The sequence below is a fragment of the Melozone crissalis genome, unplaced genomic scaffold (assembly GCF_028551555.1).
Source record: "Melozone crissalis strain CALT ecotype California unplaced genomic scaffold, PUWL_Pcris_2 ptg000027l_1, whole genome shotgun sequence".
Classification (NCBI taxonomy): Eukaryota; Metazoa; Chordata; class Aves; order Passeriformes; family Passerellidae; genus Melozone; species Melozone crissalis.
In genome coordinates this window covers 50,536,411-50,560,098 of record NW_026535805.1, presented here as the reverse complement: position 1 = coordinate 50,560,098, position 23,688 = coordinate 50,536,411, and the positions used below count along the sequence as shown (strand labels likewise).

General features: G+C 38.3%; 1 protein-coding gene across 1 annotated transcript in view; it reads left to right on the top strand.

Moving 5' to 3' along the window:
- The window catches only part of SLC16A10 (solute carrier family 16 member 10), a 61,646-nt gene extending 42,579 nt beyond the window's left edge, over positions 1–19,067 (top strand). Inside the window, exons 3-6 of the mRNA XM_054280162.1 lie at positions 104–542; positions 14,581–14,724; positions 16,213–16,441; positions 17,692–19,067. Of these exons, the coding sequence (XP_054136137.1) occupies positions 104–542; positions 14,581–14,724; positions 16,213–16,441; positions 17,692–17,927 (1,048 nt within the window). The 3' untranslated portion in view covers positions 17,928–19,067. The remainder of the gene's footprint in view (positions 1–103; positions 543–14,580; positions 14,725–16,212; positions 16,442–17,691) is intronic.
- The last annotated feature ends 4,621 nt before the right edge of the window (positions 19,068–23,688 follow it).

The window sequence follows — 23,688 nt, the reverse complement described above, 5'->3', positions numbered from 1 at the left end:
GTTGTGTTGATTGATTGAGAAGCTGTTTTGTTGTTACTTCCAGGTGAATGAGCATCCACTGCCTTACCAAACACTGATTATTTGTTCTTTTCTTTTGGTACAGCACCATTGAACCTCTGTATTTCACCTACGGGATCGTGTTTGCCTGTGGCTGCTCCTTTGCCTACCAGCCCTCCCTGGTCATCCTCGGGCACTACTTCAAGAAGCGCCTGGGACTGGTGAATGGCATTGTCACCGCGGGCAGCAGCCTGTTCACAGTGTCACTGCCCTTCCTCCTCAGGGTCCTCCTCGACTCTGTCGACCTCTTCAACACCTTGAGGGTCCTCTGCATCCTTATGTTTGTGCTCTTCCTGGCTGGATTTACGTACAAACCTCTTATTCCCAACACCAAAGACAAGGAGGGAGGAAAGAAGGGAAAATTCAAATTACCTCCTGCGAAAAAGATTTGCAATTTCTCCGTTTTCAAAGTTCTCAGCTACCGAATCTGGGCTTTAGGGATTCCAGCTGCACTTTTTGGATACTTTGTGCCTTATGTTCACTTGGTAAGTGCACATTTCTTCCTGAGTGTGATGTGTTTGAAACTATACATACTTGCCTTTGTGCTATTGCTAAAGAAAGCAATTGGTGATAGGAAGCCAGATTTAAACTGCAGGTTGTGTTGGGGAGAAACACAAAATTAATTTGGATGTTGTCTTATTAAAAGAGTGCTTTAATCAGAAGTATTAGTTAAGCTGGATAAAATCTTTGTTCTTTGGTCTCAATGCAAGGTTTAAAATACTTTAACCATGAAAAGAGAGATTTGAAAAATATTCTATACTATTCCAAAGAGAATGCTTTATTTTGGTACTCAGCTGCATACATGGCCAATGACACTTGTGTGTTTTAGATGCAGTGTGAAAGCAGTAAAACATTCTAGAAGTGTAATTTTTGTTCCTTTGTATTGAGGTTTGTTAAAGTGTCAATTTTCAGGCTCTGTTGTATTCACCATATTTCAGGTTTATTAAAAGCAAAATACATGGATTTTTCTGTCTCTCAAACTTCAGCCTTTTAGTTTACTACATTTTATGGCATTCATGTAACTGCTGCTCTTACCCTGTCCCACAGCTGCCAGGTGAGCTGTGTTTTATTGCTGTCTACAGCAGCTGATGGAGCTTTGGCTTCTGGTGATGGGGAAGATGTCAATTAGCCATCTCCTGTACATGTACTAGAGTTATTTCCCTAGCAGGGTTTTGTTGTTTTTTTTTTCTGTAGTACACTCCTAAACTAAGAAATTCAGGTGCAACTGGGAGATGCATGCATTTGTCAGGCTGGCTGACACACATTGCACTGCTTAAATGGTGAATTGTTCCTGGACAGCTTGCTGCTGGTGCTCTGTTGACTGAAGTGGTGTGAACCAAAAGGCTTCAAAGGGAAAGGTGGGGAAAAGCCCACAGTCTCCAATGAGATGCTGCTTTGAGACCATTACACATCCTCATATTAAGAGTATTTGGTAGAGCATGGGCTAGTAGAACTCAGTATGAAAACAGAAGGGTCATTTTAATACTCATTATTCACCCATGATAGAACAGTGAGATTAATGAAAATAAATATCTTCACTTCTGTTGAAAAATCTTCAATGCCTTAAAAGCTATTTTTTATTCAATATAACAAATGGCTGTCACTGCTTTCTGGCAATGGATTAGATTACTGACTCTACATCAGATATTTATTTTTAAAAGTATCTTATGGTGGAGGCCAGTGTGTTTTTGAGCAGTTATAAACTGACTTCTATTAATGGTTACTTCTTGTAACTTAGTTTTTAATCACATAGATCTTATTGTATAACACTTCGATTTAGCCTTTTTCAAAGAACTGTACAATCCAGATGACATCTTATGCTATTTCCCCATAAACTTTGTAGAGATGCTTTAAAATAAAACCAAATTCAGAGGAGTAGGAGTCAAGTGTTCTAGAGTAAGCTATTGGATAGGTCATAAATCATTGTTAACCCTTGCAGAGAACTGAAGAATAAGGCTATACAAGCACGCAAAAAGAGCTTCTAAAATATGTTTATTGAACAAAAAGCTTGTGATTTTTTTTTAGAAGATGCTTGTGTTACTGCTTCCTGTTTATAATTCAGACTAAAGCAGCTAGTTGGCTTGCAGAGAACAAAGCCCCTTATGTTATACTATACTATACTATATAATATTATGATAATATAATTTTCTTTTTTATAGGGTGCTTTCCCCCCATCAGACTGGAACATGAAATAAATCAGATTGGCTTCTGAAATAAATCTCTAGTATAGGAAAACAATTTGATTGAGGCTGTTTCTAATATAGTGTTTGATAACACTATAAAACTTATTCCAGTGTACTGTTAGAATCTAATATTTTAAGGATTACCCCAAAATTGTATGAAGATACTCTTTTTGCTCAGAGTTTCAGAGAAACCATGATGCTTATGTGTTTATAACATAAAATCTTCAATGGGAGACAGACACAAGCTTTGTATGCTCCCTTTGAGAGGGGAATCTTCAGCTCTCAGTAAAACTTAGACTGAATAATTCTTGTCAAAACCCCTTCCTGAAACCCAGAAGTTTTCATTTTAATTTATGTGTATCTAAATACTTGATTTTCCTTAAAATCCCTGTGGATCTGAAAAAAACCCCAGTGTTTATGAAGGCACAGTGTGGATTGTGCCCTTCAACACAGATACTTCAGCTCAAGTAGATAGCTCTGGATTTTTTCATCATAGTTTTGTCTGCTTTTGATAAAAAAGCCACACTTTGTGTACTTCCAGAAGTAAAAAGAAGTATGTACTTACAAGTAAGTCAAAGGTTATAAGAAAAAATAGTTTTTCACTGGCACATCTACCCAACCTGAGACTACTTTCCTCATCTTTTGAAAATGAAAGTTACTATTGTTTCATTGTTTATTTTTAAAAATGTGGTAACTGGAAGAGGGATATGATCTCTAGACAAGTGACAGCTTTTGTTATGTTAAAATTCTTGAATTTTTCCCAGTGTTAGGGGTGTCTGACAGCAGACAGACTGCTAGACTTGTAACACTGGTTGAAAGTGCCCTAAGAAAAAAATACAGTGAATGTCATGGCCTCTGACCTGGTACCTGTACTCACCAAGTTCCATTTTTCCCACCTGGAAAGACAGCTTCTGCCAGAATGGCTGTGTTTGACCATGTGGTGAAGCCCAGGTGGCACAGACCCTGCAGGTTGGGGTTCCTGTGTGTCACTGCTTGGCCCCTGATGGCTGGGGGCTGCTGGAGGCACTGTCTGCCAGCCTGGCACTGCTCAGGAGCTCCTGAGGTCCCAGCCAGGCTCTCTGTGTGCCTTGTGCCATCCCCAGTCTCTGTTCATCCCTCTTGCATTTCCTGAAGCCTGTTGGAAAGGAGAATACATGCTGTGACTCCTGTAGTGAAAGAGAAGTAAAAACTTTTTTGGGCTTTGAAGTAACAGAATTAGCCAAGTCTTTGCAATTTAACTCTCTGCACCATGTTTGCAGAGAGTTGTGGAATAAAAGCTGTTAAAACTGAAGAAACAACCTGCTCATTAAGCAGGCTCTAATTTAAAATTAAATGCACTAACAAATTGATTATATGGCATGCTAGATAGGAGCTGGTAACTCTTGCCAGCTCCTTGGCATGAATCCTGACTGGTAGGTATTAGGCATCAGATTCCTTTTGGCTCTTGCAGGGGAGAACCAAAAGGGAGAGCTTTTCTTATCCCTGTTTAATTGGTGTCAAATTCCATTAATAGGTGTTCCATTACATGTAACTTGGGAATTGGGTTGAGATGAAGACTATAAATAAGTTTTGACTTCAGTTTATTATATACTTTCACCATTAATTGAGATTGTTGAAGAACAAACCAATAAATCATAAGATTACTAAATCAAACTGTTGTTATTCCTCTCAATTTTAAAATCAGTCTAAACTAGTGACTGAGATTTTCTTGCTTTGGTGCCTCTCTAAAAGAGGCAGACAGACAAGTAAAATCCTTGCTTAGTCTATTAAGGTTCAAATTGTGAATTCATAGCAGCAATCTGTAGAATCAGTGGAAAATGCTCTTTTCAAGTGTTTTTACTACAGATTGTCTCACAAGGAAATGAAGTATATCTGGAAGAAAGTATATCTAGTCTCTGTGCCACTTGTCCTGTGCTTGTTTTGATAATAAATAGAGAACTTCTGTTTTTCAGCAGTCTGATGTTAAGGGCTTGTTGTTGTTCTCTTACCCTTCAAAAAATATTTACTCAATCAGTATCATGCATCCTTAATTCTTAGGAGCTTGTTAGGTCATTTCTGTTAAAATTTGATACAAGGTCACATGCTCAGTAGCTTACAAGATGTGGTTGCCTTTTGTGCTTTATTTAGCAGGGTGAAAAGAAATACAGCTTAAAATGGAGGTTGTCGCTGCCTGGTCTTCTCTAAACAGTGACTGAGGTCATTACCAAGTGTCAGTATGAATTTAGGAAAATATTAATTATGACACCCTTACAAAAAGGGATCCAATATTGTGTAATTTTGATGTAGCAATATTCAGCCACTATGAGGAATACTGCTAGGACTGATAATACCATCTTAATGCTTTGAGTGTTTCAGTCCTGTAGTAATTTGTCTTGGAGTGTTTACAAGTATGGTTTGATTTAGCAGTCACTTTTATTAAATGCCTCTTGCCAATGATAGGTCCTGCCTTATTTATAGATTTGATACCTTGCAGGATGAAAAACTGAATTTAACAACCAAGTAGTTGGAAAAAAAAAAGAAAAAAAGTGAACCTATTTATTATGTGTTCTACTTTTTAAAAAAACATCTGGATAGTAGATAATGCAATGAAAATGTGTCTTGATCAAGTTTACCTTTTTAAGTTTAAATATTTGTTATGAAGAAAATACTCCTAAAGAATTACTAGATATGTTTGAAAATAAGGCTTGTGGTTTAAATATGGCTGCAGGCTTGTATACAAAGCTACCCATTAATTGATATGCAGTGTGAAAGTTCCCATGACAGTGACTGTCCTTTCAAAACTTCAGAGTAGCTCAGGAAAAAGATTTCACTATTTCTCACCTTGCCTTGCTGCCTGTTTCTTAATTTACTGTGTAGATCTGGCTTTTCCTTTTGATGCTTATCCATGCTCATATTCCACAATGGGTACATGCATATGTAGACATTTCTGGTTAGCAGTAGCTATGTGGAGTACATGTGTTCTCTGTCTGTTTGCTTCATGTTTAAGAGATGAAAAAATGGTTTGTGTCTGACCATTTTTTCTAACAACTTTCTTAGGAGACTCTGTCTTGGTAGGCAAATAAGGACTGGATTTAATCTCCTCCATAGATGGATGCTGAAGATTCATTGCCTCTCTGAAATCTGCATGTGCCAGGAATAGGCTCATCTAGACCTCTAGAGAACAGGGAAGTGAGATTGCAGACCTAATGCTCAGGGGGGAAAACAGGTAGATACTTCTGCTGAGAAACAAAGCATCACCTTGGGCTCTGCTCTAAGATTCTTGGAAAAGAAAATGCATCTCAGAATTGAAAAGTAAAGATGCTTCCAAGCAATTTTATTCACGGGAGAATCGTGAAGCTGGTTAGAGTAGGTTAGTCAAAAGGACTTTTTCATGCATATAAACAAACTCATTTTCTTGGCTGCATCACAAAATCAGGCAACTTGGATAAATATTAGTCTGTCCTCTGGGTGGCTGTGTCTGTCTCCAGATCTTGTGTTTGTCACTTTGAAGTTGCTGAGTCTAGTGCTATGGCCACAGTGTCTGTCCTTGGACAAAAAGACAGTGCTCTCTGCTGGTCTATGTTTCCTATCTTTTGCTGGAGCATTCATTTTGTTCCTGCTCTTTAGATAAGAAAAGTAGTCTTTTCACTTTAGAAACATAATTAACAGGAGGACTTGCTGATATGGATTAGAGCTGATGCAGACCTTTTTTGCCAGATTCGATTCCTCCCCCCCACCTTCTGATCTGTAGTGTAAGTTCTGTGTCTTTTGTGTGATTTATCTGTTCTACAACTACCTTATCACGTTGGAGTACCTTTTTAAATCGAGCCTTGAGGATGACTTGGCCTTCAGCTCTGTTCTTTATGAGCCACCTGTTTTGGATAAATGGTTGCCCATGTCTCATTCTCTATCAGTGATGTGCCTTGTCTTTGTTAATAAGAGATCAGATTCCGCTGTGCAAATTCAGTGTGTTTGAACCTTTGCTCCCTAAAATATGTGCCAATAAAAACTGTTGTCTTGTGCAATCAGCTTGGAGAAATGAAGAGCCAAGTTCTTGTGAGGTCCTCCATAGTTACAGCTTTCATAGGAACTTCTCTGAAAATATTGCTCTGTAATTTGCAAGCTGTATTTACTTCCGTATACTCTGGAAGTTTCTAAAACTTATTTAAGACAACACATTCTATCTATTCTGCCTGTTAAGAAAAATGGACATTTTCCACTTGTAAACTGCTCCCTCCCCAGGCAAAAGCTTTGGGTTGTTAGGAAGAATTATACTGGAAAAATATAAAGGGAGTATAGAAACTACCTAAGACTCTTCAGGCAGATCTGAGCTGCTGTGTTGGGATGAGGTATGATAGGATGAATCTCACTGCAGTGTTTGATGTCCTGCCCAGCAAAACCCTAATCATCATCCATAACATTTCTTACAAGTATTTCTGTAACTCTTCAAGCCTCCCCTAAGAGGAGAACACACTGATGTTGTGTTCCCTGAATGTTGTTAGCTATGACATCTCTAAATTACATCTCCTCACTTGAGAAATGAGTGTTTTAGCTTCTGCCCCTGTCCACAGACAGTGGCAGTGGCTCTGTGTCCTCTGCTGTGGGAGACTTGCCCAGGGAGCCACAGTAGAAAGGATTTACCTTGCAGTATGTGAAGCTGTTCAAGTTTGTATTGTGTGTAATGTCCTGATCCTACACCTCTCTCCTCTCTTTAATTCTTATGTCCCTGGGTTCCACAGTGGAGACAAATGGAAGCACAGAAATAAATGTTTTCCTCTATGTTTGAGGGCAGAGCATGTTGAAGAGTCAGGTGTATACTCTAAGGACTCTAGTAACCAAAAATCTCTAAACTTTCATGTACAAAGTGTGCATGTCCGCAGTAAAGTGCATACACATAACACATCTTGTAAGGCAGTAACACATCAGTTCTTGTAAGGTAAGTACTGTCTGTTTTTTGAACCACCTGTATTGTGTTATAAATTTGCTACTTTTAGAATGTTGTGTAAAATAATGCTGAATATCCAATGGGTGTGTTTGGATTTTTTTAATTAAAACTGGAAAAAACCAGCCTCCATCACTCCATTCACTTGCTTTTATGGGCTGCTGTTCAAGAAACCTCTTTATTTCTTCAGATCTCCTACATCAGTAGTTTGTCTGAAGTCTACCACATCTTTTCTTTCCCAGAATCTGCTGTTAGTCTTGTAATGGTAGGAAAGTATCTTTTAAATTATGTCCAGTACTAACCATAACTGTGTCAAACATTTCTCTATACTGTAGATATTCTAAAAAAGCTAAGACTAGGTATAGCTGCCAGTTTTAGCACTATTACCTTTCTCATCCACTTAATCTATCATATTTCTTTCTCCAATGGAAGACTAACAAGACACTGGTTTTGTAAAGGTCTGATGTAATTATTAAGCAGATGTCTCTGAGACCCAAAATCTTCAGTGGCTCCCTGTGCTTTACTTGCTTTTCTAATCTTTGCATTTATCTCCCTTCAGATCTCAACATCTGCTGCAGTTTGACTGCCCAGGTTAGTGAAATTTTCCCCCTTTATCCCACTTCTATTTTCCCATTTCTATCATTATCCTGTGCACCCATTTCTTTTCCAATATTTCTCCATGTTGACCTGGAAGCATTTATTCTTGGTTAGATCATCCACTTTGGACATTGGGGGTGGTGGTGGGAAACGAAACAAATGATTTCCTACTTTATATTTGTAATTGCTATTGAAAGCATATTTTAGATATGTTTGTCAAATAAGTACTGGAGACAAATAATATTTGAAAATATACAGAAAGAACAGAAACAAACAAGAATAAACCAAAGCTTTTCTGGGCTATATTTTAGAATTAAAAGTAAATGAAATAAAAAAAAAAAGGCAGCAGGTATGCTCAGGTGCAAACTATGTAGTGAGCCTGAAGACAAAGGAGTCTTCCTCAGGTCTGTGCAATACTGGCAGGTTGAAAGGTCTGAGTTTCATTGTGATTTCCTTGGTATCTGTCTCTAACAGCACACTACTTCATGTACTCTGGTGTAGTACAAATTATTCTGCTAGCAGATGGAGTGTATAATTCAAAGTCAGAGTAAATTCAGAGTGTTATAATTTTTTTAATGCTATTTTAATGGCAAACTCAAAATCTTGGGATTCTTGAAGCATCTTGACTTGAACTGAACTCTTGAAGCTCTTGAGCTATTTTCCAGGTTCTTTTCTGATGATTGGGTTAATTTTTTCATTACTACTGAGCGGAATATTTTCTAGTAAAGGGGAAAGTGGTTTTGGATTGCTCTAGGAAGGGGGAAAAAAAAGGGAACATAAATGTCTGTATCCTGAGTAAGGAGTGTATCTCTGTATAAGGAGGAGAGACTATCATTGTCAGCTTTTCCTTAAATGAAAAATTAAATTGAAATTGAATTGAAAAATTAAATTGAAATTAAATGAAAATTGGACTACTTGATTCAATTTCGATTCAAGGCCCTGATCCAGTAGATACTTGGCAGTGTATTTAGGACTGTCTTGAAGAATTGAGGCAATTAAAAGCTTTCTTCTGTTCCCCAGTAGAATGAGTCAAGTGCTTCACCCAGGTTTGTGAAAGCTGAGGGAATTATGACCATGTCCACAAGTAGATCTCTAATCCTGAAGTGCTACGGATGCTCTGGGAATTCTGTGGTGCTTGAACAGAGGTTTGAGAATCCTTTTAGATTTTACTTGCCTAGGTCCAATGGTTTAAGGAGTCTAGTTTTGAGAGAGATGATATGAGTAGCACAGATGCTGTTGCTGAGCAATGATGTCAACCTCTCTTAGGGCATGACAGTAGCATTGTACAGGATTTGTACAAGATATCCTAATCCATTGCTTTGCTATTCCATAATTTCTTAATGGTAGCATATCATATAATGTGCTCGGTTTTAATTGCATAAGCTGCAAACTGATAACATTTTATGACATTAGTAAATGCCACAAGGATTTGTGTGTTGGGGAGGTTTCTCACGAATGGGACTGCTGGGGTATGGCCCTTGAGCTTTTATTTGCAGCATCAGCCTCATTACATGGTTGAGACAATAGGAAGATGAGATTAGAGAAATTAGGGTGGGTTGTTTTCCTTTTTCCCCCACAAATCCCTGTTGGTCCTTAGTTTGTGATGTTACCTGTTAGATGTTTTAAAATAGATCTGCTGTTATTCTGGAAATTCGAATTAATGTGATTGACCTGTAACTCTCTAGTATGTTCTGATAGTAGCTGGTTTTGGACACAGTTGAGTTTTGAGAGTAAAGCAGGCCCTGGAAACACTGCTTTGGGCCACAAGAAATGGCTGGAACTGAGACTGTAAAATATGGATTGTAGTCACAAACAGGAATAATTTAAAATAATGTTTTTAAAGGGTTTTATATAATAATTTAACTCTCATCCCTTGTGTACATAACACTTCATTTTTTGTGGATCCCTGACTTTATTCTGTATCCTTGTGCTCAGTCACTGTGAGCTTCCAAAGATGTGTGTGTGCCTTATCTGCCTTGCTGCTGCTGCCCAACCCACACCAAGCCACTGGTTTCCTTCACGTGCTCTTTAGGGTTACACTAACAGCTCTGAGATTTAAAAAAAAAATATTATTACTATTTAAGTCATATGGCTTCAGCACTAGCTGTTTTTTGAAAAAAAAAAAAACCCTCAAAATTATTTTAACTGTGTATTTGTAAGCCTTGAGTATTTTTGAATTTTTAATGCTTAGGGTTTTTATGTTAAATAGGCTTAACAGTTAACCTGTTAACTGTTGTGTTCAGTTTTACTTCAGAAATTCAGATTATGCTTGTTCTAAATCTTCATGATGTATGAATTATTGTGTTTAATCTGCTTTACTCAGTGGAATAAGAGAAAAGTTCACTGTTGGCATGCAATGAATCACCTTGTTTATTTAATTTTTTTCCTTGTTCTACAGATAATTTAAATTGACAAGAGATAAAAAGAGGTATTACCACTGCTGGGGCAAGTGTGTCAGCAGGAGTTTCTCAAAGATATACATATGCATATTTGTCATGTGAAGATACTTAGCTAAAGTAATATTTCATAGAAATTATCTCAGAATATTGGCAATCCCTTAAAAAATTGATCCAGGTTAGGTATTAGTAATGCTATTTCTGTCTCTTAACATGAAGCTCATCTTTTCTAGAAGTTCAGGAGTTGCTGGCTCATTTTGCTGTTTTTTTTGCTTACCAGTGAAAGTTTCTTTGGTGGAGTCTGGACTAGAAATGTATTTGCCTTGAATGATCTTCCTGGTGCCCTGTATCATATAAAGCTTGCTGGCAACCAAGTTTCTTTTTCTGTTTCTTACCGTCCTTACCCCCCATTTTTGTGGTGAGTCCATATGTTGTATGTCCATATGTGAGTCCATAGAATAAACAGTGACCTTCCAGAGTTAATTTATGCTCTGCTTTTTAGCACTTTCTGAAACATCCAATTATCCAGGACAGCTCAATGCAAAGAAAGAGATCTCCAGTCCTGGCTACAGTGTTGATCCAGCTGATGGGATGGCCAGGGTGCCACCTGGACCCCATGTGGCTGCTTCTCTCTGGCCTGGAGATAACTAAATTGCATAGAAAGTGAGAAAGTTATGCACAGTCTGTTGTTGTAGCCCTTCCTGGAAATGGGCTACAGGGTTTAAGGGCTTTTGGTGCTGATTCCACCCTACAGTCCATACTGGCTTCTCGACCTCATTCCTGTGCTTGCACCATTCCGTTACGCTTATCTCCAGGAGCCAGAACAAGGACGTTTGTCCTGGAAAAGTGCTGCCCTACCTTTGTATGGCCCCCTTCTCCAGCCACACGTTGTTCTTTTCCACAGTATGTTATTGCCAGCAATCCTTGGTTGGCTCCACAGCTATCTGGCTATCAGTGTTTGAGACATGCACACGGGCCCCCTTATCTTCTAGGCTTCTACACCCCCTCAGCACTTCTAAATCAAGAAAACTTGATTTGGAGCAGTTAATAATATTTCTAGTATCCAAATTGTACCAGCAGTACTCCCTAAACATTTCCTTTTATCCTTGTGCTTGTTTACAGTGAAAGTGTCAGACAGCAGGATTTGCACCAGTAATTGAAGAAAAAGGTGGTTTTAACGTGCTCAGAGTTTCCTAGGTTTTGTGCTGCTATTGGGCATCTGTTTTGGTCAGGGAGACTCTTGCACTTAGCTTACAAAAGCTTTGCTTGATTGAGAATCCCCAAAATGGAATATACATGGGAAGAAAGTGGTTGACAGAATTATTTCTTACTAGTTCATAATCACTTCTTTCAGATTCAAGCTCTTGGTGTTCAGGAAAAAAAGGAGCTACAGCTTTGCTGAGATGCATGTCTTTGATTCACTGTGTGAGTTTAGCTGAAATGCATGTGCAGTGAAGGGGAGGGCTTAGAAAAACCTGGGTCTTGGCTGGTTGGAGAGAGGTCAACCAGAACTGTGTATCAGAAAGCATTGCAGCCACTACCAAGTGGCTGCTTTGTCTTCTAATCTCATTGTAAAGTAATGAGAATTTGGGGAAGATCTGTGTGTGTCACCCTGATAGCATAGAGCACAGGTATAAAGGAGAATATAAAGGTATAAAGCTGATGCCAGGGATGCATTCAGTTCTGGTCTTCACTGCCTATATATCTTTATTTGGAAAACTGGATTGTACAAGGATAAATTATATTTTTGAATAATGAAGAAACCATGCTTCTCTGCACTGTAGTTTTGCCTGAGCTAACCAGGTCTTTTCTACATTTGGAAAAATCAGACGTGTAATTCAGCATGCACACAGTCCTGAGTGAAGAAGCAGCTACATTACTGAGAACAGGCACAACACACATAGAAATGCTTTGGCTTTGTGTGGCTGGGTCCCCATTTGGCTGCTGTAGACAATGCCTGGAGAGTTGTATAATCACAACCTGTATAGTTCTGCAGTGAGGAGAGCATTGATGCCTTGAGAATATTCACAATTAATTGCTCATCGTGAGATTTTTGAGTAGTTCTAACAGCTAAAAATCTGTGGAAATCTGAATCTTGCTTGAGCTACTTCATGAATATATTTAACCTAGTTACACTTACAGTACTGAATTAGCCCTGAATCACTGTATTTTCAGACAGTTAATACTGCTGCTGCTTATTTTGTGACGATGCCACTAAAGATTGAATAAGCTGTTTAGCATCTGAGCATCAGCTCTGAGAGATCAGGCCAGGTGGCTCAGGGCTTTGTGCACTTAGTCCTGAAAAACCTCCAAGGAAGGAGTCTGAACAAGCTCTCTGGACAGCCTATGCCACTGCCTTCCTGAGGAAAAAAATTCCATATATCTATATTCTATATATCTACTTGGAAGCTTTCTTCAAGATTATCGTGTGCTTAAGAGTAGTGGAAGAAAAAAAAAACAAAAACAAAACAACCCAACAAAGACAACAACAAAACAAAAAAAACCACTCAGTTACCAAATAAAAGAAACCAGAAACTAATTTAGATATTTTAAATTTGGGATGAGTAGTGGTTGTTTTCCCTCCTTGGTGGAAGAGCGGCAGCATTTCACCCCCTGTGCTGCTTTGAGAAATCCAGTTACTTAGTTGCAGGTGCAGGGTTAATAGTTATCTAGATACAGAGCTTTGCTTTGCCTCTTGAAAAGCCTCCAGGGAGTGGATGGATCAGGCCTGCTAATTAAACAATCTAGAGGCTGCAGAAACCTGGATGTGGAACAGGTGACAAAAATTGCAAAGAACACCTTGGCTTCTCTTGCCAGCTGGGCCAGCAGGTGTTGACAAGCACACAAAGGTAGAGGTGGGAAAACTGTCAGCTTTTCCTTTTCTCACCTTTGGCAGAAAGGGAGTAAGTAGAACAGCTTATCTTTTGTGTTTAAATGTCATTTCAGATGAAAAATTTAATCAGATTCTGTTCTCATATGTATCTCACAAAGCAAAGGAAAAAACAGAAAGAGCAAGCAACATGTCTTCAATTTAAGTTAGAAGTTTTTCTTTAAAACTAGAATAAATCTTGGTTTTTTCTTTCTTACAAAATCAGTTATATTGGACAAAATAATATTAGATTTAATAGGCTTTCTGTGACATGTAAAAAAACTCCAACAGATTTTATATTTAAGAAAATTACTCTTACTCAGCAAGTCCTATTTTCTTGTTGGAAAAAACAGCCCTGCTTGTATAGTAACATTCTGGCCAGGAAAGACTTCACACTATTTTGCTCTAGAAGTACTTGCTAGAACGGAGAATTTTCATTTTATAGATGAGAAATTAGGGGTTCTCTGGTTTGAAGTGATATCAGCCTGTGGTTACCTTGTCCCTCAAATGTTCTTGCTACATCTTTACTGAAAATCAGTTTCTTCTGTTTGGTCTTTTACATCTCTGAACTTTCACTTGTTTTCACTTGTTTACTTTTCTTGTTCAAAACTGGATGAACATGGAGATTGCAGGATTGTGCAAATGATTTCTACATCTTCTAGTGCCCATTTTGGCATAGCCACGCACGTTCCAAAATGTGGTAGTGAAAAAATCTCTTGTGGATAATTTTCTGGTCTTTGGGAATGATTAAAAATAAAAATAAAAACAAAACCAAAAACCACAGTTAAAAAACACTGTGGGAGTAGAGAGAATATAAAAAAATGCAAATCCATCAAGCCAGTCTGGTGTTTATATATACATATATATATATATATAAAATTTTTTTTTTTTTTAACTATGATTTGAAAAGTTGGCATTACTGGCACTGGTAGTTAATCCATGGTCCGTTGCTTTAGTTCTTCGGGCTGCAGTGGCTGATAAATCATTCTTCCAGTCTGCCCTGCTCGTTGCTGCTGAAGCTGCTCCCTCTGGTGGGAGTGCTCGCTGTTGTGTTTGGCACTGCAGCTGGCTTCTGCCCCGCTTCCTCCTTGCCCCTGGACATCTTGGATGTTGGGATGAGACCTCCTGAAGGGCCTCTCCTGCTTGCGCTGTCTTGTCTCCAGCTCTCTGCTTCTTGCTCCTTGCCCTGAGCTATGTTGCAAGCTCGGTAGCCCGTGTGGCTTCTGTGTTACTTTGAATCTATCATTAGTAAATTTTGAGTGGTTGGAGAGAGCACTTCTCAGCTATCTTGGTGGTTTTTTTTTTTTTTTTTAATCCTTAATTAGGCTGAGCCTTCCTGTTTTCCTGATTCAATTCATTGGTTGTGGATAAAGCAGCAACACATTTCAGATTGTTTTTATTGTGTTGCACAAAATACTGCATTTTAAAATCTGTAGAAGCAGAGTAAATCAGATGACTGTAGCTGAATTTGTGACTGACAGGTTAATTCTACTTGACTCAGGTTTGCCAAGGTCTATCTTTTTAATTCTAAAGCAAATTTATTTTCTTTTTAAACAGATGAATCATGTAAAAGAGAGATTTGGTGACAGCGTGCCAGAAGAAGTGCTTCTGCTATGTCTGGGCATTACTTCAGGAGTTGGCAGATTGATCTTTGGCAGAGTTGCAGATTATATTCCTGGTGCAAAAAAAATCTATCTACAGGTATGTGTTTATTGTTTCTATATTACTTCTGAACTGTGGATTGCAAAGGATTTGATTTTGGGTACTGTTGGTAAGTAAGCAGAATTAACTGATTGGCGATTCAAATTTGAGAAGTTTCAAAACTCTAGGAAACTCAGTGTATGGCTTTTTATCCTAGGAGCCTTTGGTGCAAAGTTTATGAATCTCTGATTTTTGTTTTTTCATTTTCTCTGAGAAAATATCTATTTCCTGCTGGCTGTTTTCAGCTGGGAATGAAAGAAATTACTGTTCATTAGCATGTGACTGAGAACCTTTGGGGATTCTCTAGATTCTGCTTTCTCCGTTTTATCCCAGATTATGATTTCATAATGGCTTTCCCAATATAGGGGAAAAAAATTAAGCCATGTTTCTCTAGTAAGGATTTTGGATCTCTTGATCTTTGACAGGCACTAATTTGGTGTCAGCTATGTTCTGTGCAAGTGCACAGGGGAATGGCCATGGCAATACAAGTGGTGCATAGTTGAGGAGATTTTGTAGAAAGAGTCTAGGCTTCCAGAAATGCTGAAGCTTGGGGAGGAAAGTGGACATACACTTCTTTCCCTCCACACTTATAAATGATTTTTTTTTAAAATACTAGCAGTGTTGGTGTGGGATTTTGTAAAAAGCTTTAATTTACTTCCATATTGGCAATTTCAAGGTGTTCTTCATTTAAAATGAATAGCAAGGGAGGCATCTAGTGGGGGTTGTCTGCACTGCATTATGGAAATAAAAAATTCTTAGGAAAGTGTTACTGTTCTGCTGGAGTATTTGTTGTCATGGATAAATTTAAATTTAGATTCTTTGGTCTTTTATTGCAGTTAGGTGGAACATTGATTTCCAGTGCTTACATATGGATGGTGCACAGGCAAAACTGTTACTGCTTTTATTTTCTTTTTAATTCTGTTTCATTTTGCTGAAAGAGTTTTATTCCTTTAATCTGAAACAAATAAATAATCTAAGATTATATTAGAAAATCTTTTTAAGTATGCATGACTACAGCAGTACATCAGGATACTTTTTTGTGATGGAAAAATTAAATGTTTTCACTTCTGTTGAATATAAGTACCCTGAAATAACCACTCATAATATGACTATTTTTACTTACAACAGCAAGGAGTCTAATTGCAGTATTCCAGCTGTCTTAAGCTTTTAATATTTCTGTGACTTATTTCTCAAAAACTATTAGTGCATAAGAAATGTCCTTACGCAATCATTGTAGGATAGTGGATTACAATTGCATTTTCAAAGCTTGTGAAATGGGTGGTGGAATTTCTTTGCCTGTCATGAGTGATATGTTTGTTTTATCTTAATATGTAACTTCTGACGGTGGTAATCCATGGAGACTGATTATGTTAAAGTAAATACAGGCAGGCAGTCTAATTCACTGCAAATGCAAGGAGGTTCATCTGGTCCCTTAGGATTTGCAAATTTGATGCAATGCATTTTTTTTTTTTCCTTGTCCATATTTAGGTGGCCTCATTCTTTTTTATTGGGCTGATGTCTATGATGATTCCACTGTGCAATGTCTTTGGAGCTCTCGTTGCTGTCTGTCTCTTCATGGGCCTGTTTGATGGGTGCTTCATTTGCATTATGGCTCCTATTGCCTTCGAGCTCGTTGGGGCTCAGGACGTCTCCCAGGCCATCGGGTTCCTGCTTGGACTCATGTCAGTGCCTATGACAGTTGGTCCACCCATTGCAGGTGAGTGTAGGCAGGGTTTGTAGCTGTAAATGTGTTCCTGTGTTTGCATGACTTTAGAGAAACACTTTGGCCATGTTTCCCATTCCTGCATCACGTGCAGAGCTTTGACATCAGAGGTTGTCTCTGTGTGTGCTTGAGGAGGTAAAGGAAATTTACCTGCTGCTTGAGAGTTGTTAACTTACTGCACTCTTCAAAATTTGCTCAGTCTTCTTCATTGTATGCAGGTGTAAAACATTCCTCAAAAGAAAGACTGATGGGTTTCCAGTTGGATTTAGGACCTGACATTTTCCAGTTTGTACAACTGACAGCCTATTGGTTGCTTGTGTTACAGAGGGCCTCCAAATTAAAATCTGAAAATTAACTGGATTCCAAAATTTGCTCATGTTAAAACCATTGTGAGGCTAAAGGCTCCAGTCACTTTAATTGCTCCTCATAAGTAGAAATATATATATACATAAATATAAAATTATAATTATAATTATTAATATATTAAGTGGCTTCATTCATCCTTTGTTGGGAGACTGACAAAGTACAGGTTTTGAAGATGAAAACTTAGAAGTTCTTGGGAGGTAGAAATAGCTAGAAGGGTATTCCTCACCACTGATGATTTTCAGTGGTAATTTACCCTGAGGTTTGGTGAGTGAAAGGTATACTTCATAAGATGTAATTGAACTATGCTGCATTATAAAGGACAAAATTTTAATGCTAGAACAGCACAGATTTGGTGCTTCCTAATTTCACAGCTATGAATACTTAAATAGAATTTGACTAATGGGAGGAATTTGGAGAGAACAATTAGAGTGAATTATTGGGAAACACACTCCTTAGTAAAAGGCCGCAAGGAATGCAATATATGGAGTATGTCTAGAATTAGAAGAATGGACACATTGATCAAAGGTAGCTGTTTCCAAAAGGAGGGAGAATTTCTCTAAGTCATGGCAAGATACAGGTGCTGGAGAAGCTCAAATGAGCAACTTTCACATAGGAAAGATGGTGCATGTTTTCAGTGGATGATAATTAAGCAATTTTTAATTGGTTGAGGAGTGACATACTGAGCTCTTCATTACTGCTCCAAGTCAACTCTGGAATACCTTTCTACCTCCATGTATGCCTCTGTTTGACCATCAGGTTGTCAGTTTTAGTGGCTATAATCTGTGCCAGCTCTTGGGTTCCTGAACCCAGAGCCATGGCCTGTTTTCTGTAGATTCCTGAGGCCCTTTTATTTATTAGTGGTGACTTTCTATTCCCAGGTTTGCTGCGGGACAAGCTTGGCACCTACGACGTGGCGTTTTACCTGGCTGGAGTCCCTCCCCTCATTGGGGGAGCGATCCTGTGCTTCATCCCCTGGGTCCACGAGCGGCAGAAGTTGAAAGCGAGAGCAAAACCTGTTGATGGAGAAACTACTGAGAAAATGCTGGAAAATGAAAGCACTTTGGTGTCGGACACGACAGAAAAGCCAGCCAAAGAACTGGATTCTGGCTTTTGATGCTTTTTTTTCTTTTCCCTATACCATCCTGACCTCCTCCTACAGAAACCAGATTTCTACTTGTTGGCTGAAGATACTGAAGTCTTGAACTATTGCTCAAATTGCAGAACTGCTACAAGAATCTTTTATACCATTGACCTTTTTTGACAAGTCTTTGAATTTGATTTCAAGCCACATTTTCAAGGTATTTGAAGTTTTGTAGCTTTAGTGTGTACGTGCGTAGTGATTCTGTGTGTGAAGAGAATATTTTTCTAATCCATCAGAACTGATTTCTGGAAATGTGAAAGCTGTTTTTCCTTCACTGACCCAGGGTTCTTCAATGATGTCTATGATCCATCCTCTGCAGGCATGCCCCTGGGTGTTTATACTGGATAATGTAGTAGCTCTTATGACTGATCTGTTTTATTGAAGTTTATCATGCTGTTTACAGTCTTCTGTAATTCTCTATCATGAACACAAATATGCATCTTTTTGCTGAAATGATTGTTTCATTAGAAAGCTAAATTATTATACAACTGTTGAAACACTCACTTGTGTTTGCATTCACCTTTCACAGTAGCCCAAAGAACATTAAGGATGGCATTTTTGATGGGCTCAGGTTTTGAATGTGTCCAAACCAAGCTCCAAGTGCAAACACGTTCAGAAGTTAAGCTGCTGAATAATAGATTTTTTTATTGTTACTATTATTATTGTTATTATTATTATTATTATTTGGTGAAGGCAATACCCTTAAGATGTATGTTTATAAATCTTTTTTCAGGCAAACCTCAGAGTAGTGGATAGTTTTGAAACTGTACTGACTAATTCTTTGGAGCAGTATTGTGAATTAGACTAAATTTCAAATTTTTCTGTTGTACTTCTTAGGATTTCTTTTTTTGTTGTTCGCAAAACCAAGACAGCTTTAAAGGATACATTCTAAGTGCAATACCAAGTTGTTTTTAATGTGGAAATATACATGAGCTATTAAAACAACATTCAGCAATTCAAGATTTTTGCACTATGTGAACATGCAGGTTTATTACAGGTCTTTATAGCTGTGCTCAACTGCCTGTAGATTATACGGCTCCGTATTTTTTTCAAATATAAAGAAATGCCTTTGCATGTCCTATTTCTTTCTTAACACCCTAAACTAATAGCCCCATTGCTTATGTATCCTTAGGTATCATGCACTGTTTGTCAAGCAAGTAACCTCTTTTTCTGAAAAATGTTTGAAAGTATAATACTTGGAGATGAAAACACTGCTTTTCAGTTTATCATAAAACACTTCTAAGCATACTGCTTATCTATAGATATGGTTCAGCAATCACTGGAATACTTAATTTTTTATTTCAGGTCCATTTGATACCAATAATTTTTGTTGCTTCTTTTAAAACTGTCATAGCAAAGAGTAAACTAAATGTGATCTGGGCAAAATGCATATTCAAGTGCTTTGTTTAATTAGTAACTGTTCTTCACATAAACCATGGAGGCATACTGTTTGAGTTTTTCTTTATGAGAGCCTTTAGTATCTTTTTTTTTTTTCATTCTTCTTATTCCAGTGTTGTAGTAAATTGCTCAGAAAACCCATATAAAACAGCAATACTATTGCATTTAATGTTTACATCTAGCAACCAACAGAAGTTCTTTAAATATAATCATGCAAAGCATTGTAATTATTGTAGACCAAAGCTCAGGCATTTTTTATATTGCAGAATTTCAAACCCTACTTTGCATGAGTGAGGTCTAAAAGAATTGAATATTAAAATGTTAGAGAGACATATGTGGAGGGACTTGGAGGTGGTTGTGGGGAGGGGGGGAAAACCAGTCTGGAAAACCAAGGTCCCTTCAGGTTCACTGGGAATTGTGCTTTGGCACATTGCAAGTACTTCTGAAAATGTCATTGAAATATGCATAGTAGTGTTAATTAAAATTACTGCCTTCATTACAAAAGTGATGCTGACAGCCAATGCTGCTCTTGTCTGGAGTGTTCCTGTAGAATGTGATATTCAGTATTATTTTCCATTTGGGCAACACAGAAGGTGGTGTTGGCTAAGTGTGATATAAGACTCTCGTTTCCTGTTGTCCTGTTATGAAAAATTAGTGTTCATCATGGATCTTGCATTTCATGTGTTTTTTAGCCCTGAGTTTTATACCAAAAACAAAGCTGCTGCTTTTTTTATCACTGGTGCAATTTGAAAGGGTTGTGACCAGGTATCTTGGTGTAATTACGGCATCTTTCCAACTTGCTGCTCTGCATCTCTAAATTATCTGGGAGAGTATATAAAATAATTGTTGTGAAGATTTATAAATTACATGGAAATGGTATATCAATAGTATGGATCAAATATTGCCATGCTGTTTAAAAAAAAAAAAAAAACCTCTCATATTTACATAAAATTTATAAAAATCCCCAAACCAACAATCCAAAAAACTTGCAGAAATCATGACCTCTGTGAGAAGGGTGCAATGACTGATTGTTCAGGAGTGATTCCTGTGGTAGAACCACCTGGTGAGTGGGGTGTTGGATGACGGGAAGCAGAGTTTGGGGGGAACGAGGCTCTGCTGGTGTGGTGATGTTGGAATAACAAACCCATTTCTGATGCAGTGCCTGTTTTGCAACAATGCTAAAATGGGAAAGGCTCTTCAGAGAAGGTAAAGTAAATTGCTGTTTAAGAGCTCTATTAGCAAGTTTTCTGTTAGTTTATATCTGTGGGGGAAATGTCCAGTAGCACATGCTCTTTTCTGGACAAAGACATAAGGTATTTATGTCCTAAAGCTAGGTAAGATGAAAAACAAGTTCAGGTTGTTTGTGCTGAGGCTGACCAACCACTGAGAAACTTATTGAGAGAGATACTAAATTCTGTATGCCCTGAGGTTTTAAAAATGAGGTTAGATGGCCCTGTTTTAAGAAAACCCAACAAATAAATCCCCAACAAACTAAAACACGAAAAACCCTACACAAATAGCAACTATTTTGTAAATTTATTTTAAAAAATATTTAATGTTGTAGAAGTGGAGAAAAGGACTGAATATTCAATTTTATTTGAACTGAATAAATGCAAATAAGATTTTGTAACAATTTATTTTTGGGTGTGAAAACCTATTCATGGGGAACCTGCTGAAATCTTACTTTGATGACCCAAATAATGCAAGCCTTAATCTGGTTAGGGTTAGATTCTAAAATTAAAATAGCAGCTTAGTTCAAGAAGACACTTAAATCACTCTGATCAATCCCTCTCTTGAGAACAGTTCATAGAGTACTTTCTATAAACATTGTTCTTGTATCCTATAAACAAAGTAATCATCTTTTCATTGAATGTTATCAGGGTAAATCTTCAGAAGAAAATGCGTAGAAACGGGTTCATTTGAAATGGCACTGTGAAATTTCCAGTCCTATGTGATGCTGTCATATAATACACCAGATCTTGAACCCAATACTAATTTTGAGCAAGGTTTTATCGGTTTCATACTTTTTCAGTAGGTATGAGATCCTTTTAATCTAAAGAAAACTGTTCAGCAAATAGTCTGAAATAATGGAAACCCTTTGGGTTTTTAATTACATCTCAGCTATGCAACAGGATCCAATGTGTAACTAGTGAAGTATTGATGGATTTGTCCTGGCTACATTTGGACACCTGTACAAATCTCAGACCCAGACTTCAAATGATAATGTAGTTAGAATTTCTTGCATTCAGGTCTTCATCTGTTCAGCATTAGCCTTTAAATTATTTTTATAATTTTATTTCCAGTGAGACTTTATTGTCCCTGAAAATTGCCCCCATGAGTCAAAGATGCTGTAGCTGTTCCGTGGCCTTTCTTCAGGGTGTATTTGGCATCAGATGAGGCAGACAAGTGACACTGTTCTCCTTTGGCCCTTGATGCACTGTGTGTGGGCACTTAATTCCCCCCTCCCTGCAGGGATACTGGATCGTCAGGCTGATGCCCACCACACTGGGAATGGGTGGTATTTCCCAGCCTTCCCTGGATGAAGCCTTTGAGCAGGCAGCTTTTGGAGGGGTGGGAGGTTGCATCACCCCTGCGGGAGGCAGCAGCTCTCACAGGTACCAGATGAGTGCTTTGATCACAGGCTCGTGGTGTCAAAAAGGGACATGGCCATTGCAAAGCAGATCAGGTCCTTGCCTCGGGTGGTACATGCCAGAGGGACAGGAGGGGCTTCCTTGCAGCCCCAAAGGGTGTGTGTCAGGTTGGGGATCAGTGCCACAATCCTTCGGGTCATCCATTCGGGTCAGCATACACGGCCGGGCTCTCCCTGTGCTGGCTCGGGGCATTCCCAGCCCCGCTGCTTGCACAGGGGCTCTGCTGTGCCCTCGGGGCAGGCAGCAGAGGCAGTGCTGGGCTGGGGCCCACATTCCCCTCTGGAGAGCTGGAAGTGTTACACAAGCCAGAAAGGACCCCCTGCTATTAGGGGAGTGTGTGTGTATCCATGAATACAATGTGTTTTGAGCAGGGCATGCAGGAACAGTCTGCATCTCACTAGAGGAGGAGCAGTTCTGAACTGTGAGAGATGGCTGAGGAGGAAGAGATGCCTTTCTTTGCCTCCCTGTTGACAAGCACAGCACCAGTGGAGTTCCAGCCAGCCAGTGAGTTTCCAGTCATGTAAGATTTGGCATATGTGCACAATGCCTTCTAGTCTATACATAACTTGTGTCAACAGCTGTGATGTTTTGGAAGTGCATATGCTAAGATTGGAGTGATTTTATACTAAAATGTTTGCTAATATTGACAACACTGACATGTTTAAGTATCTTTATAGACATCATATTTTGTATGTTGTTTTTGATATTAAAGGGTATATATGTTTTGCTAGCCTTAACTCCAGTCTTTCAAGTTCTGCTTTGTTAGAAGGGTAAGAAATGAATGTCTAATGTTTTTTGTGGTGCTAAAGTAACTGTGATCAGCCTCAAATTATTCAGAATAAAGATGGTAGTTCGTAATTGCCCCGTTTGTTACTGCATGCATCATTTTTAGTCTTATTCTTGTGTAAAACTCGCCATTTTGAAATGTAATTTTGTTGTATTCTGATAATTGTTGACTCTAGTGTGAAGACTTTTATACAAAAAGTCTTTACAGCTTTTATTGCCACTGTGGTCTGACTGAAATGTCCCCATTACATTTGTTTCTACATTAATATATGGTGCAACCCGTTTTATTCTGATTGCACTGACAACCCATTATGAGACTAATGATTTAAAAACCTAAGCTAGCTACTGAGCTGCTTGTTTCTGAAAAGTTTATCTTCTGTATTTTCCATTCTGGGTCTTAATAGGAAACTTGCAGAAGCAGTTGCATTTACAAAAGGCAGAAGGAAAATTGAAGGAGGGAGGGAAACTGGTACAGTAAGCTTGAGTGGTGTTTCAAAATAATTCTGATTTTTGCTTCATGGACTGCCAGTGGGACCTTTAATCCTTTACTGGCCTGCTACCAATTTCCCTTTGACTTACCTTGACTGTCCTTACCTTCCCTTGACTTACAGTTCATGAAACGTTTCCTCATTGACAGCTTCAGTAAGTCCCAAAAATTCATTCACCTTTCCTTTGTAGTAGAGCCAAATATTTATTTTCTTTAATAAATACATCTGATGATATGGGTGAAATATTCCCTTTTCACCTGGGGTTATTCCCTAGGCTACTTGCAGTTCAAATTAGGAATTGAAAAAGATGCCCAAAACCTTTTTAAGTGCCTGGGTGCTGTTGCCATTTGTACATTCTCAATGTACAAGGCCTCTTTGTAGGTGTGTAAAACAACAGTGAGGAGAAGCCTG